Raw genomic sequence first — 17,814 nt, forward strand, 5'->3', positions numbered from 1 at the left:
CCAGTGTATCTCCCGCACACAGAGAGAATCTAGGATTAACAAAATGAATATAGAATACTTAACCAAAGTTAAAATGCACAAGCAAATATACTTGATATGAGACACAAAGACAAGTGTGGAAGTGGAAACATCACATACCGGAACGTTACACAAGAACTGCAAAAACTACACTTTGATTTTGGAGGATGTTGTCTAGGAGCCAGTGTCTGAATATGACAAACCTCCTGATAAATGCATTCAACCCAAGCTGTATCTGTTTGTGTCTTAACCAGCACAAAGGTAGAGGATGACATTTTATTTAGTGTAATAGTGCTTTTTTTAATTCAAGACTTCATTTTTTTAATATTTCAAAATGCCTTTGAGGTGGGGCTGGATTAATTTCCCCTAAATTGTGACTGATACGTTGCTGGTTTTATAATGGTGGTACTACTTTTAATTACAATTATTTTTTTTAAAAAAAAATAATTCTTGTTAAAATCATAACAGCACACTTATATGGTCTGTGTAAGAGACTATTGGAAGAGCAACTCATTCTTCCTTTGATCTGTATTCTATATACTGGCATTTGGAGATGTACAGTATGTGTGAGGGGGTCCTCACAGTGACTGACTAAGAGATTTAAGGGACAAAGGTTACAGGCACTACATTATTATTTATTATTATTTATCCAAAGATCCCAGGATGGTGTATTGCACAACATTAAAAACATAATACAGAGCATAATAATAAAATAATCATGATAGCAGTCCCCTCCATAATATTTAAGAAGCTATAGATTACTTAATGCCCAAAGGCCTGGGTAAGGAGGAATGTTTTTGCCTGGTGCCTAAAGGCATCTAATGATGGCACCATGCGAGCCTCTATGGGGAGAGCAGTCCACAGATGGGAAGTCACCACAGAAAAGGCCCATTCTCGTGTTGCCACCCTTTGAAGCTTTCAGGGGGAGGGCACAGGGAAGGGCTTTGGATGACAAGCACTGGGTCTGACTTGGTTCGTATGGGGACAGGTAGTCCTTAAGGTCCTCAGGTCCTAAGCACTTTGAATTGAGCCTGAAAACTAATTGGCAGCCAGTGCAGTTGGCCCAGGACTGGGGTTATATGCTCAAACCATCTTGTTCTGGTGAGCAACCTGGCCATCAAATTTTGCACCAGCTGAAGTTTCTGAAAGGTCTTCAGAGGCAGCCCCACGTATAATGTATTGCAGTAATCCAACCTAGAGGTTACCAGAGCATGGGCCACAAAGGTTAGGCTATCCCTGACCAGATAGGGGTGTAGCTAGGCCACCAGCTGTAGCTGATAGAAGGCCATCTGTGCCACCAAGGTCACAAGCGACAGTAATGGATCCAGGAGACCTGTAAACTACATACCTATATGGAAACCATTACATCTGAGTTCACAGCCAATACATTCTGCACAGACTATCTGAAGGAGGGGCTTTAGTTAGTGACAGCACAGACACTTGGCATGTAGAAGGTCCCTGGTTCAGTCCCTGGAATCTCCAATGAAAAGGATCTGGAAGCAGGTAATGTGAAGGAGGCCCTGGGAAGCCACCACCAGTCAGAGTAGATAATACTTAACTTGTCTGATCTAGTGCAAGAAAGCTTCCTATGCAACTCCATGGCTGCTGTTCTACCTCCTTCCCCTTTGCTAGCCACTCTCAAGAAGTATCCTACTCACTGTTTGTTACAGGCTAAATACGATTATATTATAATAAAGGTTCACATATTTTTCTCATATAACAGCAGGTGCTTATCTGGAGAACAGCGCATGCAAATTATTATGATAATTTAAGTACTAATGCACCTGTGCTTCTGATGTATGTTTACTTTCTAGGTTTTAAAGCAAAACAACTGCAGCCATTTAGCATCATGCTGTGTACGATGGGCAACATCCCAGGGGAGTCAGCTAACGGTTTTACAGAAAGAAAAAGCCAACAAAAGCCAGCCTCTGTGCTAACCATCTTAAGCCAAACTGTTAGGATATTAAATATTAATCCCTACAATGGACTATTAAATACTGTATTTTTTATCCATTCCAAAGAGAGTTTGAAATTTTTACGAACCTAACAAATTCCACTGCAAGAACACCCCCAGCTTTTATTTAATCCCATTGTTGCTGAAAGGACTTCACAGCTTTCTCTTTCCCCTCCATCATTATATTTTCACAACAGCCCTGTGAGGTGGCCTAGGCTAAGATAGCAACCGGACCAAAGTAAGGCTTTTGTAGTCCAACACGCCTAACCTCTACAGCACACTAGAGACATGGACAAATGGTCAAAATGGAACTCGGATGTAACGGAAATGAAGTACTCTTCTTAATAATCATTTGATGGTTATATAAACTTTTGGAAAACAGAGACTGCCAATTTCTGTACCCCCAGGAGCCACTCTGTACTGAAGACAGCAGTTCCCAAGGCTCAGAGTGGGGTTGCTTTTACTGTATTCCGAAGCTGGCATCTATCAAGAAGACTTGGCGCCATCTTGGACTGAGCGAGGTCAGAGGTCCTTGCTGGGAACTGTTGTCTGGGAACTGCCAATGGCCAAAGGAGTACTTGGCTTCATTGTGGACAGTGAAGTCTAGCGGCTCAACCCACTCGCCTTAGAGTTCCTCAGTGGGAAGTCCAAGAATGAGGGCAAAAAAAGTCTGAAAAAACCTGGTGCCATGTTATTTCTTATTATATGTGCTAATCTTTTTGGATGCAGTTGTACTGTACAAACTTTTTCTCCGCCACTCTGAGAACCCCTTGGGGCTTTCAAGTAGGATATGGAATACCCTAAATAAATTAGTAACAGCTTCACATTTATGGAGCAAATGCACTTCAGACATATATTAAATCTACAAACAATAGAATTGTAGAGTTCTATATGTAAAAAAGAAGAGGAGTCAAATCTCTTTATCATTTGTAAACACAGGGAACTGCCTCACACTAGATCAGACTACGGGTCTGTCTAGCTCTGTACTGCCTACGATGACTGGCAGCAGCTATCCAGGACTGCAGACAGTCCTGCCTGGGGATGCCAAGGATTGAATCTGCATACAAAGCAAATGTTCTACCACTGAGTCATGGCTCCTCCCCAAGTTTTGGTACAGCCACCAGGGACCAGAGCTCACAACTGCCATCCTGAAACCAGGGGGTGTGTCAAGTTAGGTTTGCATTGTGCTGTCACTGACTCAATAGCATCTTGTAAACCTGGCCCTGCCATCTTCCTCCCCACCCCTTGGAAGCGATTGTAGAAGATAAATGACTGGCAGAAATTTGCCCATTATGGCATTGACAGGGCAAATAATTCACATTTTCCATATTCGCCTGTCATTACGATGCTTTCCCCTGACTACTTAATTAGGTGGGTGGAGCTTTTCCTGGCCTCAAAATCTGTTTGCCATGCTGCTATGACATAAGACACAAAGATAGGAAAAAATGTGGCAATACTATATCCAGGACCTTCTTTTATGGAACCACTTCCCAGAGAAGTCTACCGGGCCAGCTTGCTGCTGATTGTGAGGTTGGTTAGAGGCAGTCTTTAGCAGATTCTGGTTGTGTTTGGATGGCTGTCAATCACTTTAATAAGCCAATATATGAACTCCAGGGCCCGCAAAGCAGGTGCTCTGCTCCTCCCTGCTGCAAGCCGCAGACAGGGAAACGGGTCTTCAGTTAACTATGGTTTCTCATTACTCCTGGTTAATGACGTCCAAGCAAGGAACACTAAACTAGGGCTTTATATCCAGGGTTGTTTGGAAGCCGTTAACCAGAGCTTTCCTTTTCAGACATAATGGCAAACAACACTTAACTGAAGTCTTGCTTCCTGGCTCATGCAGGCGATGAGAAAAGCGTGGCCAAGAGAAACAGGCCCACATCTCAGTTTATGAAGCAGAGGCATGGCAGTCCAAAGGCAGCTGCTGGGTGAACATGCACGAACTTTTGTTTGTTGCTTTATCCTCAGTTTATTTAAAGTCTTTTTATACCACCCTTCGGTTTTAGAAAGGAAGGTGTCATTGAAATGCAGGTGGAAAAACAGGTAAGAAACAAGAATCGTGTGAGGGGCTCATATAAGCCGCCTTGTGAGAGCTGAAAGATGGGTTAGAAAATTTCCAGGTGTCAAGGCCTATTCCAGCTGCACACCTCGACAAGGTAACCTACCATCAAACATCCTGTGGAGAAGGTTCCTGAAGGTTTTAAAAATATACAGTTGGCTGCCTTTTTCTGTTTTCTTTTCTATTTTTCACCTTCATAGACTGTGTACCACTGTCTCTCTGTGTGTGTGTGTGGCTGGGAAGAGACAGAAGCCCAGCTTGAGGACTTCCCGACAGCGTCCATAGCTGACCCCTGCTGGAAACAGGATGCTGGGTTGTGTCAGTCTTCCCCACCCGCTAGAGGCAATGGGAGAGACCCCTCCCCCCGCTCCCCTCAGCGCGAGAGCATGGCCGGGGGAGGGGGCGTGCGCGTGCGTCATTCTCTGCCTCACCTGGGCGCCCGACTCCGCCTTCCCGAGCCCGTCAGTCATCGCTCGCGGAGGGAAACCCGCAGCAACGGCAGCTCATAGCCGTAAAAGGAGGGAGGCGCCAACGGCTTCATACTTCGGCGCGCAAGCGCCGCCGGAACTGCCGCGCACGCGCTCTTCTCGGATCTGGAGGTGGAGGGGTGGGGCGAAAAGGAAGGAAACTTCATTACAGGGCGTCCAGGCCTCCTTCGCTGATGCTCTGCCTCGCGCATGCGCAATTCGGGCGCGTCTCTGACTGACAGTGTATTATTCCGACGCTTTCCAGTTTGGGGCATCTCCCGCTACGTCTATGGAAGCGCTCCTGAGTGGAGGCTTCTTTCTTTCTTCCTTTTTGCAATGCGACCGAAGGGTTTCGATTTCATGTTTTACATTTCCAGCGGGAGTCTTGCTTGGTGCGCAACCTCCCGCTCTGCAGGGCGGGCACGCTGGTTGCTCGTGCCCAGCAGTTCCGGGCGCGCTTACTCACGAGTAACCTGAATTCAGTAGCCTGACAGTGAAATCCTTGGCGTGTTTGCTCGGAAATCACTCTATGTTCGGTGGGGCTTGCTCATACGAACAAGTCTTGTTGTTGTTGTTTAGTCGTTTAGTCGTGTCCGACTCTTCGTGACCCCATGGACCAGAGCACACCAGGCACTCTTGTCTTCCACTGCCTCCCGCAGTTTGGTCAAACTCATGCTAGTAGTTTCGAGAACACTGTCCCACCATCTCATCCTCTGTCATCCCCTTCTCCTTGTGCCCTCCATCTTTCCCAGCATCAGTGTCTTCTCCAGGGAGTCTTCTCTTCTCATGAGGTGGCCAAAGTACTGGAGCCTCAGCTTCACGATCTGTCCTTCCAGTGAGCACTCAGGGCTGATTTCCTTCAGAATGGATACGTTTGATCTTCTTTCAGTTCATGGGACTCTCAAGAGTCTCCTCCAGCACCATCATTCAAAAGCATCAATTCTTTATGGTCCAGCTCTCACTTCCATACATCACTACTGGGAAAACCATAGCTTTAACTATACAGACCTTTGTTGGCAAGGTGATGTCTCTGCTTTTTAAGATGCTGTCTAGGTTTGTCATCGCCTTTCTCCCAAGGAGCAGGCATCTTTTAATTTCGTGACTACTGTCACCATCTGCAGTGATCATGGAGCCCAAGAAGGTAAAATCTCTCACTGCCTCCATTGAACCCAAGAGGGTAATATTTCTCACTTCCTTCCATTTCGAACAAGTCTTAGTCTCCACTTATTTACCCGGGAGTAAAATCCACTGGATTCAGTAGGGTTTACTGTACTTCAGAATAGCTGTTAGGATTTCGGCCAAAAACCATTTTAAGCAAACTTACGTGAGGTGTAAAACCCGTTGAACATAATGCGATAAATGAGTAAATACGTGTACGATTTCCATTTTAGGTGCATACAGTAAGCCCACAATTTATGCGCATTTAATTTTTGTGCATTCTATTTTAGGTGTGTGGCAAAAAAAGGGGGTGGGAAGCCGCTGCCTCCGGAAAAATGACTTATGGCAATCTCACTCACCATTGAACCCAATGGGTTGAGACTTGGCTTTAGGCTTGATCCCCAGAACATAATCCCCATGTAGGTTGCGGGCATACTGTATTCAAATGTTTAAAATTAAAACTTGTCACAAGTGAGCCTTAGTGTGAACAAGTAAAACCCCTGAAATGTTGAATAGCAGCAAGGCAAGAGCCTGACCAGAACTTGGGGGGGGGGGGGAGGATCAATCATATTTCGTATTTCTCTTGCCGCTTATAAAGACACACTTTCCTTTTAATTGCATTCATGGTGCATTCCATGGCAGGATCCTTAAGCACTTTGCAAATAAGAGCAAATTAATCCTCTTAATATCCCAAGAGAGAGCATACATTAAATTACTAAGGTAATTGAACAAAGATACAATTACCTTTGTCTAGCAGAGGAACTGCAAGAACCAAAGCAATCATTGCATGGACTATTGTACAGGGAAGGAGATATTTCCAATTTCTCTCTGTGTGTCTGTGCAATTTCCCCTGAAATAAACAGCACCTGTTCAATCAGATTTCCAGCTGCAACTTTTAACATGGGGCATTAAGCATATATAAGATTTTATTTTTGAGAGGGAGTCCTGGGTATGATTAATAGGATTTCCTGTTTTACTGAGCCTGCTCCTATGCCTTTGATAGAAGAAAAATTGAGCAGGAGTAGCCATTCCTGGGACAGTGATGAGAATAGCTTTACCTCAGGTTCTGCATCTTCAGCCCCACCCCTTAATTAGCAAAGTATCATGAATAAAGCAGACAGAATCCAGAGAGGAAAGAAAATCCTGAAGACACTCTGCTGAAACTGAATGAAAACTGTAATTTGAGGAGAAAGTTTTTTTAATCATTCTTACTTAAGGCCTTGTACGTATCAGGGAGACATTCAACCAAACATACAGAGGAGAAGATTCCTTCAGAACTACACAGCCAGTCAGAGTGCATGTTACCTTCATGAACATCATGCCACTCTGCCTAGTTGCTAAGTAACATCTCCATTCCCCACCATGGTTAGATGACCCTTAACAGTAACAGAGGTAACCCATATGGAATGATGATCCCTGCTGTTACTCAGATGGGAGGCGCTCAAAGCAGACAGATTTGACTAGCATTTAGAATTATCTGTATCATCCATATCCTCTGCTAGGTGGCTGGTAGCTGGAGATGCAGGGGATATAAACTTGGGACTTTCTTCATGCAAGGCAAATGTTCAACCACTGAGCTACAGCTCTTCTCTAAAGAAGGAGAGAGCAAGGTCCATGGGGATGGTTTGGTACAAATCTAGAAACACATGAAACTATTGTGCTGGGTCTGCCTAGCTCAGTATTTTTTAAACTGCCTGGCAGGGGCTGTCCATGGTGTCCAAGACAAGTCCTAGCCCTACCGCAGAAGCGAGAGATTGAATATGGCAGCCTCCATGTGTGACAACATGTTCTCTAGCATTGAGCTAGAGCAGGGGGCCAGATCCGGCCCAAACGCTTTCTCATTCCGGCCCACGGATGGTCTGGGAATCAGCGTGTTTTTACATGAGTAGCGTGTGTCCTTTTATTTAAAATGCATCTCTGGGTTATTTGTGGGGCATAGGAATTCATTTATTTTATTTTATTTTTTTCAAAATAATAGTCCAGCCCACCTCATAGTCTGAGGGACGGTGGACTGGCCCCTTGCTGAAAAAGGTTGCTGACTCCTGAGCTAGAGCTCTTTCCCAGCTGTGAATACTATGGAACCTGGCATGCAGCTGAATCTGTAAAACCACAAGTATCCATTCTTTAAAGAAGACGTTTCTAGTCATCATCACTAAATAGAAAATTTGGAAAGGAACGGGCAGAAGTGTATATTTAATCTAATTCAGGCAAGTTCTCTCCATGTAATGTGAAGTGTTTGTATAATTTGGGATTTCCCTCCATTCTGTGCAGTACTGCAGCTCTTCTGGAACCAACTTTGTTTTAAGATACGATAGAAAGGAGATGTTGTAAAGCAGTAGGTAGAGTACATGCATTTCATGCAGAAATGTTCCAGGTTCAAACTTCCCCCATGCCCCAGAGTGCACCTCCAGTAAACGGATTTCAAGCATCAGAAACAGAAAAGACTAGATGGACAAGAGTCTGAATCAATGTAAGGCCTTGTTATGCTGTCCATCTGCACTATGATGCGACTGAGACGAGATTGGATTGCTAGAAAGATAAAACTACAAGCCACAGTCAAAACATGATGCATGAAGAATGGCACAGTGGAAACCAGCCAAAACGGCTCAGACTAATCAACCATAAAGCGTAAAAGAAAGATGGCAAATTGAAGCAGCTTGTTTGCATAAGATCTCTAATTGCAGATATAGGAAAAGGCGAGTAGCAATATCCTATTTCTATGGCTGCTCACCCAGATGCCAGTTATAATTAACTGCCATTTTAAATGTCTTTTGCTCTTTAAACCATGTAAGAAAAAGAGCACTTTAACTATCGACAGCAGCCTTTCTCATGGGGCATATGCAAGAGGATGAAAATCATCCAACATTAGAACAGTCATGAGTTCTACGCCATTCGTTACTTAAACCTGGGTTGCTTCTTGCGTGTGGAGAACCTCCATATCCCCCCAAACACAGGTATATTATATTCATGTTATCCCAACGAAAATATGCAGAGCCTGTTTGCAGCTATATGTATCGATGCAGAGATTTTGACTTCACCAGTGGGAAAGCACGTCTCTCCATTAGGCCTGCTCTTCCCTCAACTGACATCTGGGGCCAGCCACTCCATCAGGCTACCTATCTTCTCAGTGGGAGAGATAGGAAGCAGAAGGTACATTTCATTAGCTTTGCTGGAGCCCCAGCTCCATCAGGCACTTCCTGCCCCTGAACTGTGCCAGCTGGTCATTACGGGAATAACTGTTTAGAAACTGGTGCCTGAGTTTTGATTTTTATTATCCTTTTCCCCTTGTGTGTCATGTTGTGTTTTTTTAGATTGTGAGCCTGCGGGTAGGGACTGTCTTGTTTTGATTGTATGTAAGCTGCTCTGGGAACCTTTTTGGCTGAAGAACGGGAGCAAATGCTTTGAATAAATAAATAAAGCACTATCAGCTTGCCATGGCCTTCACCACCCTAGGAAATGAATGCTTTTTGAAGATGCTAGACAATCCCTGATAGCAGATCTCAGGCCTGGTAGTACAGCAGATACCAGGGTTCAAGGAAGTTCATAATGTAAGGTCTCTTCCTGTCATATTAAAGGTAAAGGTGAAGGACCCCTGACAGTTAAGTCCAGTCACCAACGACTCTGGGGTTGTGGCGCTCATCTCACTTTACTGGCCGAGGAAGCTGACGTTTGTCTGCAGACAGTTTTTCCGGGTCATGTGGCCAGCATGACTAAACCACTTCTGGCGAAACCAGAGCAGCGCACGGAAACGCTGTTTACCTTCCCACCGGAGCAGTACCTATTTATCTACTTGCACTTTGACGTGCTTTTGAACTGCTAGGTTGGCAGGAGCTGGGACCGAACAACGGGAGCTCACCCTGTCGTGGGGATTTGAACCGCCAACCTTCCGATCGGCAAGCCTAAGGCTCAGTGGTTTACACCACAGCACCACCGGCGTCCCTTTAGCGCCACCTGTCATATTAAGTTATGCCAATCTTTTTACTCATGCCATGATCTACAGTAATTTCCAGCAAAGTTCAGATTGGCACACTCCTATGTGCAAAGTCTAGGGCGGTCCCCACAGCTCTCGGCATGTTGACATCCATCTGGCTTGGGAAACAGCACCTGCTGTGGCTGTAGAGACTGATACAGGAGAGACATGTTTTGTTGCAGCTGGGGCAGATGAACAGCTGTACTGCTGCAGATGCACCGTGGAGTTTCTGCTGTCTGTGCTCCTCCCAGCAGTCATTCCTCTTTTGGTCACTGCTGTGGATACACAACCTGACTGTCAGTGCTGCCTGTGTTGTAACAGCACCTGCGTGTTGCATTCTGTACAACTTAAAGCATAATAATGCTCCCCGCATCCTTGATAGGTGTTCACATCTCTCCCCTCCTCCACTCGCCATGTTGTCCTTCATACTAGGAAATGAGTAGTATGTTTAGTTAGCTCAAGTCAGCACCCCCACAGGCCAGTTTATGCTGCATAAGGAAGGCATATGTGGGCTGTGCTTTAAGAAGGGAATGTTTAAAGTTGAATAGCAGCCTGAGGGCAGAAGAAGCTGCCTGTGAATTTCCCCCCTGCTCATTTGCTAACTAAGATTACATGTCATTCCCCACAAGCTCGGGCCAAGAGGGACACTTGTTTCCATGAGTCACACACAGCAAATGTGGGTCGTTTGTGATGAGAAGCCTGATGAAAGCGAAGCTTTGCACTACAGGCAGCAACAAGGGAGCTCCTTTAACACTTCTGGGTAAGTATGCCTTTCATAGCATGAAATACCGTAAATGCATGACTCACAATTCTTTAATGGCAGAAACGACTTTTCAGGCTACTGAAATCATTTCAGTGAAATGAGGTATTTGAGAGCGCATGAATGCCCCACAAAGAAGCCTGGGAATGTAGTTTACCCTTCACAGAACTACAATTCCCAGCACCTTTAATAAGCTAAACAGTGCCCAGGGTTTTTTGAGGAAAGTCATGTGTTTGCTGCCCAGGAATGGACTTTTGTGTGAAAACACTTCAGTTCTGCTACGGCAAACAAATGCCTAGGCTTCTAGTGTGCTCAGAGACACCCTATTCTTTAATTCTCAACAATATGTCTTTTGCACCTGGCTCTGCGGTTCTAGTAAAAAACTAAACAAAGCACATCTGACACGTCTGAGGTCTGCTGTTCCAAACCGTAGACCCAAAAGGAGGGCGTGTGGGAGTGGTTGGGTGCAGGGATACCAAAGAAGGATGCCAAAAACAGCAGAATGGCCAGTTTTATTATAGTGTTTTATTAAAGACATATTAAAGAAGCCTGCCAGGTTGCCTAGTCTTTGCTGACAAGGGATGGGCACTGCAGCAAGGAGATGGCTTGTCCGTGCCCAAGCAAACGTGCATCCATTCTTTATACACAAAGCAGCACCTGTCATTACACCTGACTAGATGAGGGCACAGGTGGCAAATACCCAAACCTTACAGATAGCTCCCCTTTCTGGGCTCAGATCCCAGCACCCCAAGCCCACACAGATAACATCAAAGCATGCCAATTAGCTTATCTCTAAGCAAGTGAATATAAGCACGTATGAGCTCATTGCTACAACAACTACCAATTAATTGTGGGGTTATCTTGACTGCCAAGATGGCGTTCGCAAAGCTTCTGGAACATTCAACTTTGGTTCGACACATCTGCCCACCCAGATTTATATGGCATGAGACTATTCTAGCTCCCTGAGGTAGCAGCCCTTGAACTCGCACCACCTTCTGATCTGTTTACCTTCAATGGGGCAAATCCAAAGTGGAAGCCACCTGGCGATACCTGCAGGAGCTGGGGAGAAAGGGAACAAATGCCCCCACACGAACCAATGGGCATTTATTTTCACATGCTCACTGCCCTAGTATGAATTGCCTTGTTGTGTGGACCTGTGTGTACAGTGGTACCTCAGGTTAAGTACTTAATTCGTTCCGGAGGTCCGTACTTAACCTGAAACTGTTCTTAACCTGAAGCACCACTTTAGCTAATGGGGCCTCCTGCTGCTGCCGCACCACCGGAGCCCGATTTCTGGTCTCATCCTGAAGCAAAGTTCTTAACCTGAGGTACTATTTCTGGGTTAGTGGAGTCTGTAACCTGAAGCGTATGTAACCTGAAGTGTATGTAACCCGAGGTACCACTGTACATCAGCCATGCACTACAGCCTACTAGGGGCATGGCCATCTGCCTGCATTAACTGTTGCCAGCAGGTCAGAAAAACAACCAGAGGTAACCCGAGGTACCACTGTATCTACATTCACTGTGTTGAGTGTGGCTTAGTTCTTTTACCTTATTGCTGCAGTCCTATGCACAGGCATGCCTATTTTTCTCCACCAAAGGCTGGTCTGAATACATTGTGTACGATCTACCCTTTCATAGATTTTTTTACCTCTACCTCATGGAGGAAGTGGCCCATGTTTACATGTTTACTAACTTTAATATTATTTTATTTGTACCCTGCCCATCTGACTGGGTTGCCCCAGACCCTCAGGGTTATATTAAGATTGGACCTAATGCTGGAATGTGTTTGCCACTTAATACGATGTTCTAGGAGGACCTGTTAACATGAGGAAGATGGCCTCTCCATCCTGCAACTGCCAGTGTAGGGCTTTCTGAGAACCATTTTGCCTTGAAGGGAAAGAGAGAAAGATGGGAATGACAGCACAGAGAGCTGCCCATTACCTGCTTGCAAAGGTTCCAGGTGAGATGGCTTCTCCCTCCCACAATCGCCACCACCTAAGGAACATGTCGTCCAGATGAGAAATCTAGGGTGTGTACACACTATATCTTTAAAAACACATTCCTTCCCTCAAAGATTTCTGGGCACTGTAGTTTGTGAAGGGTTGCGGGGAATTGTAACTCTGTGAGGGGTATGTACTGCCCAGAATTCTTTGCGGGAAGGAACTTTAAAGGCATAGTATTTACACAGCCCAAGTTTCAAATAGTCCATTCCCCCACCTAGGTTGTCTTGGCTGTTTTATTATATAGTTTTAATCAATGTGAGTTGTTTTAATATTTCTTCATAAACTGCTTTGTGAGGTTTGACTGAAAAGCAGGGTGCAAGTAATACAATTTTTTAAAATGAGTTTGTGGGTGTCAGGTACCCATAATCCCTGGATTTGGTAGGTGTTAGAATTTAATCAGCATGTGGAGAATTAAACTGGAAGTCAGACTCTTAATAGATTCTCGTGTTCAGCAGATTGCCTGAGAGAGCCATTAACAAAGAACAAGCACAGGGAGGTGGGCCATCATCAAAGCAGAGACTCTGTGCCAGCCGGCAAATGGGTGGAGCCCCTCCCTGAGCTCTGAGATAGCAGAGAGAACGCAAAGTGGGAAGTTTAAGATTGCAGTTGGAGATGATGTGGGCTGGAGTTCAATGGGGATAGTCTGTAAAACACGGCAAGCTGGAGAGGGGCAGAACCGTGGCTCGTGTCTTTTTTTAATCCAAGGCTGCTGTGGCTATGGGAGAAGTATGACCCTCTTGCGGTTTCAATGCTATGAGCCCCTCCATCGTAGGCTCAGGTTGTGTGTGTGTGTGTGTATATATATATATATATATATATATATATATATATATATATATGTAAATATATCATATACTGTATCATAAAACAATACCGTCTCCACTGCTCCTCATTTTCCAGAAGGAAACATGAATCTTGGGTAAACTGGAATCTTTAGAAGACACCTGAAGGCAGACCTGTGTAGGGAAGCTTTTAAATGTTTAATGTTTATTATGTTTTTATATATGCTGGAAGCTGCCCAGAATGGTTGAGGCAAATAATAATAATAATAATAATAATAATAATAATAATAATAATAATAATGGGCTGGGGTGGTGTGCAACAATATCTTAAATAAGGCTGCCTAGCCCCACCTACCTGAGAGTAAACCTCACTGAATTTAATAGGGCTTACTTTTGAGTGCACACAATTAGGGTTTTGCTGTAAATACATATTTTAAATTCTGAACACTATACAGTATTATAGATTGAAGCTGAGATGTGTAAATGTCCCTCCCCCTGCCTTATGGTGCATCCTGAATTTTTTTTCCTCAGTTGGCTGGTAAATTTTTCTCCCCTTCATCTTTTTGCTCCCAAAGTTCATCTTAGCTTTGTCTACTGTGAGAAGGATAACAGAGCCTGTTAAGAGACTAAACAAGATAGCATTTGTAAAAGCTCTAAATAGAATCAAACTGCAAGAACAAGAGGAAGAAGGACTTGCATGTTGGTGTTGTAGGCCCTCCTTTGATTTCATAATTTCAAAAGTTTACCTGTGAGTTTCTGTATAACTTATGGAAGAAGGCTTAGCTTTGTAATGGCTAATGTGTTAAAATGCATTTGGTGTTCAAAGCCCATTAATATATTGATGGATCAAAACAAACAAAAGATAAAACGCCACATTAAACTCAGCAGTTCTCCGTTCAAAAAAGCAACCCTTCATTTTATAATGGACGATAGTAGCTAAAAAATGACAGTTAGATCCGACAACACTTTCCTCCCTAGATTTACATAAGGCAGAAAATCAATTGCACTGGACTTTATGGTTGCTGCTGCTTCATCATCTCCATGTGAGCTCTGTTTGATCTCTTTTCTTATAACAGGTGCCACAAATTAATGAGAAATCAACTGCTATGGGAAACTCTTTTGTATGTGAAGCAAGATGTGAAGGTGAAAATTCTACTTCCCTTGTTTGCAAAAACTAAGGGAGTTTGGCTTATTGCAATCATCAAAAATATTTGTGAACTTCTTGGGCTGAGCTAACATTTCTTGCACAGTGTCATGTTTTTGGATTGTTCTGCTCCCTTCGCATGGAGTACAACCATAACCATATCCTACATAATGTCACACATTACGTTGAGAAGTTTCAGGGGTTCCAGCATGCACTCTGGGTTGGTTTTCCTGGAAAGAGGTCACTGGTGACTTGAGGCATTTATGGGATGCCAAGTTTCATTTACACATAAGTATATATAGGCTGACCATAAGCATGGGGTTCACAACATGAATACTGCAGCAGATCCTGCTCCCCATTTAGCTTCCCAGGGGGATAATAATAATAATAATAATAATAATAATAATAATAATAATAATTTATATCCCACCCATCTGGCTGGGTTTCTCCAGCCACTCTGGGTGGCTTCCAACAAAATTTTGAAATACAATAGTCTATTAAACATTAAAAGCTTCCCTAAACAGGGCTGCCTTCAGATGTCATCTAAAAGTCTGGTAGTTGTTTTTCTCTTTGACATCTGGTGGGAGGGTGTTCCACAGGGTGGGTGCCACTACTGAGAAGGCCCTCTGCCTGGTTCCCTGTAACTTGGCTTCTTGCAGTGAGGGAACCACCAGAAGGCCCTCGGCTCTGGACCTCAGTGTCCTGGCAGAACGATGGGGGTGGAGACATAGGAAGCTGCCTTATAGAGAACTAGATCATTGATTCATTTGACTCAGTATTGTGTACAGTACACTGACAGGAAGCAGCTGTCCAGTATTGCAGGCAGGAATCTCTTCCAGTCCTACCTGGGCATAAGGCATATGGTCTGCCACTGAGCTACGGCCCTTCCTGAACTACAGCAGTGAACTCTCATCTCTGTGTCTCTTTCAGACTAATTTCCAGCACTACCAGTCTATTGTCCTCTTTCACACACACAGATCCTTGAGGATGCCACCTCCAGCCTGGGAAGGGGGAAAGAAAGACTAGCCCCCTTTCAGAAGGTTCTCTGACCATTAATAATAATAATAATACAATTTTATTTATATCCCGCCCTCCCCAGCCAAAGCCGGGCTCAGAGTGGCTAACAACAGTAAAATAATACAACATTCTAAAACCAATTCATTATAAGATCAGTTCAAATCAAATTGATGGCAACCATTGGGCTAGAGTTCTGTGAAGAATTACCAAAGGAGGGGGTCAGACTGTGTCTTGGCCAAAGGCCTGGTGGAACAGCTCTGTCTTGCAGGCCCTGCGGAAAGATGTCAAGTCCCGCAGGGCCCTAGCCTCTTGTGACAGAGCGTTCCACCAGATCGGAGCCACAGCTGAAAAAGCCCTGACTCTGGTTGAGGCCAGCCTAACCTCTCTGTGGCCAGGGACCTCCAAGGTGTTTTTGTTTGAAGACCATAAGGTCCTCCATGGGACATACCAGGAGAGGCGGTCCCATAGGTACGAGGGTCCTAGGCCGTATAGGGCTTTAAAGGTTAAAACCAGCACCTTAAACCTGATTAGCTTCTGTTGCAGGAATAGCCAACATGGTGAACTCCAGATAGTAAACATGAGAGCAACACTGGATCAGGCCAAAAGCAGGAAGGACAGGGCCATCGCGGCTAGTATCTGCTGATAGCTTTATCCTATTAATTTGTCTAATCCTCCCTTAAAGCCATCCTAGTCGCTGGCCATCATTACCTCCTGTGGGAGAGTGGTCAGTGGTCAGGAGTGATGGGAGCTGAAGTCAAACAACACCAACATCTGGAAGGCGCCACCTGGCCACCATTGCCCTATGGCAACAAACCACCTGTACGTGACCATATATTTAACTATACAAAATACAGTCCTCCCAGGAAAAGGGAATCTAGCAGGCTAAGCTTAACCTATTTAGCAGCCTCTTTTCACAACCAGAGTTACAGGGTTGCCAGAATCCTTGAGACACTATGCTATACCTACCTTCTCAGCTGGGATTTCCAGGTCAAGAGTCTGATGTGGCTATTCTGATGAGCTCTTGAAATAATGCAGTTTACTCATTACCTTTCAAAAGCTTGGGTGTCTGTTTTCTACAAACACTGCTGGCTTGTTGCTTTGGGGTTTATCTGTCACATTCATCACACAATCCCCATTCATATTTCATGATTTATTACCCTACACAGAAGTGCTTTCTGTGTATGAAACACAGCATGTGAGGCCATCCTCAGTTGAAAGTCTGGTCTTGTTTGAAGAGAGGTTTTCCTAAGCCCCTAATAACATCTTTCCTTACTTTTACTCTTAGTAGATCTGACAGATATTACTTATAATTTATATTTCCTAATCTAACATATGGTGACACTTTGCTTCCCAATAGCCGATTGACATTTTTTAATGTTTCTCTTGGACTGTTGCCTAAGTACATTTGCAAATAGTTTAGTGCTCAGCTTAAAATGAATTCACTCCCAGAATTCCATTTGCAATCTATTATTTATGGTTTACAGATGTTAAGATCAAAAAGAAAATAATCAAATGTATATTATATTGTGGCATATGGTCCACTGGGATTACAAAAGTCTAGAAACTTTAATGCTAAATTTGTGTAAAAGGGAGAATTCCTTCCTCTTCCCCAAGATTCGAGAGCTTGATGCATTTCTTAAAGGGGTGGGGGACATGAACTTGCTTATTTTCGTCCACTAGTAAGAAAAAGTATACTTGACTGCCCTACATTTATTTTATAAATTCAGAGAAAATGCTGTCACCAGTGCTGGACATACCTATGGATCAAATGTAGCCATCCACTAGCTCTCTTACTGACTGCATTATGAATGATTCAAAGAGGAGTGTGTAAATAGCTCTGCATGATATTTAAGGAAAATCATGAATGCAGAGATTGTGGCATTACTTGGATTGGGTTACATGCATTTGTCTCCATCTAGTAAGGTAGTTCCAGATGTGCAGTTGATGCACATCTGGATGTGTATGTATATTTGTGATGTTATAAATTATTATTATTATTAATCTGTTCCCCACTGAATTTTCTGGATGTGTGGTGCAGATGTGAGTGAGCACACCAGACCGCTAGCTTCCTGGCACAAACTGACTACCAGAGATGGGCGAGCTATCTAAAGCTCTTCTTAGAAGATTCACTTGGGAATTTTCCAAAATAGTGGGGAAACTACAGTTCTCCTGCCAACCTCCGCACCTCCAAACATCAAATTGGAGACAGACAACAAAGGAGCAGCAGGAAAGACAAACAATAAGAGAAGAAAACATTCCCCCCTCTTCAACCTCTATCACCCAATTATGTGGTCTAAGAGCAAGCTGGAGTGTGGGAAAGGACAGATAAGTTTCCCCAAGGTTAGTTTGCAGTCTGTGTGGGTGTTTGCAGGAATCTCTTAGGGCAGAGCTTTTCAAACTGTGTGTCGTGACATGTTAGTGTGTCCGCTGCAATGTGTAGCTGTGTTGCGCAAACGCTCCCCGCACTCCTCCCGGGGCT

General features: G+C 44.1%; 1 protein-coding gene and 1 long non-coding RNA gene across 3 annotated transcripts in view; one reads left to right on the forward strand and one right to left on the reverse strand.

Annotated features, from left to right (window-relative positions):
* The window catches only part of XRCC2 (X-ray repair cross complementing 2), a 244,026-nt gene that overhangs the window by 5,029 nt on the left and 221,183 nt on the right, over window positions 1-17,814 (reverse strand). Inside the window, exon 1 of one of the 2 annotated variants that reach the window (XM_053409337.1) lies at window positions 4,463-5,008. The exons of the other annotated variant lie outside the window; for it this stretch is intronic. Within the exon in view, the coding sequence (XP_053265312.1) occupies window positions 4,463-4,501 (39 nt within the window). The 5' untranslated portion in view covers window positions 4,502-5,008. Of the gene's footprint in view, window positions 1-4,462; window positions 5,009-17,814 lie in introns of those variants that run through there. 2 annotated transcript variants of the gene reach the window in all.
* Window positions 7,668-16,839, forward strand: LOC128423834 (uncharacterized). The gene is made up of 3 exons (XR_008332877.1): window positions 7,668-10,386; window positions 12,200-12,349; window positions 15,879-16,839. It is a non-coding gene; the product is annotated as an uncharacterized LOC128423834 (long non-coding RNA).

This window comes from Podarcis raffonei, chromosome 12 (assembly GCF_027172205.1).
Source record: "Podarcis raffonei isolate rPodRaf1 chromosome 12, rPodRaf1.pri, whole genome shotgun sequence".
Taxonomy (NCBI): Eukaryota; Metazoa; Chordata; class Lepidosauria; order Squamata; family Lacertidae; genus Podarcis; species Podarcis raffonei.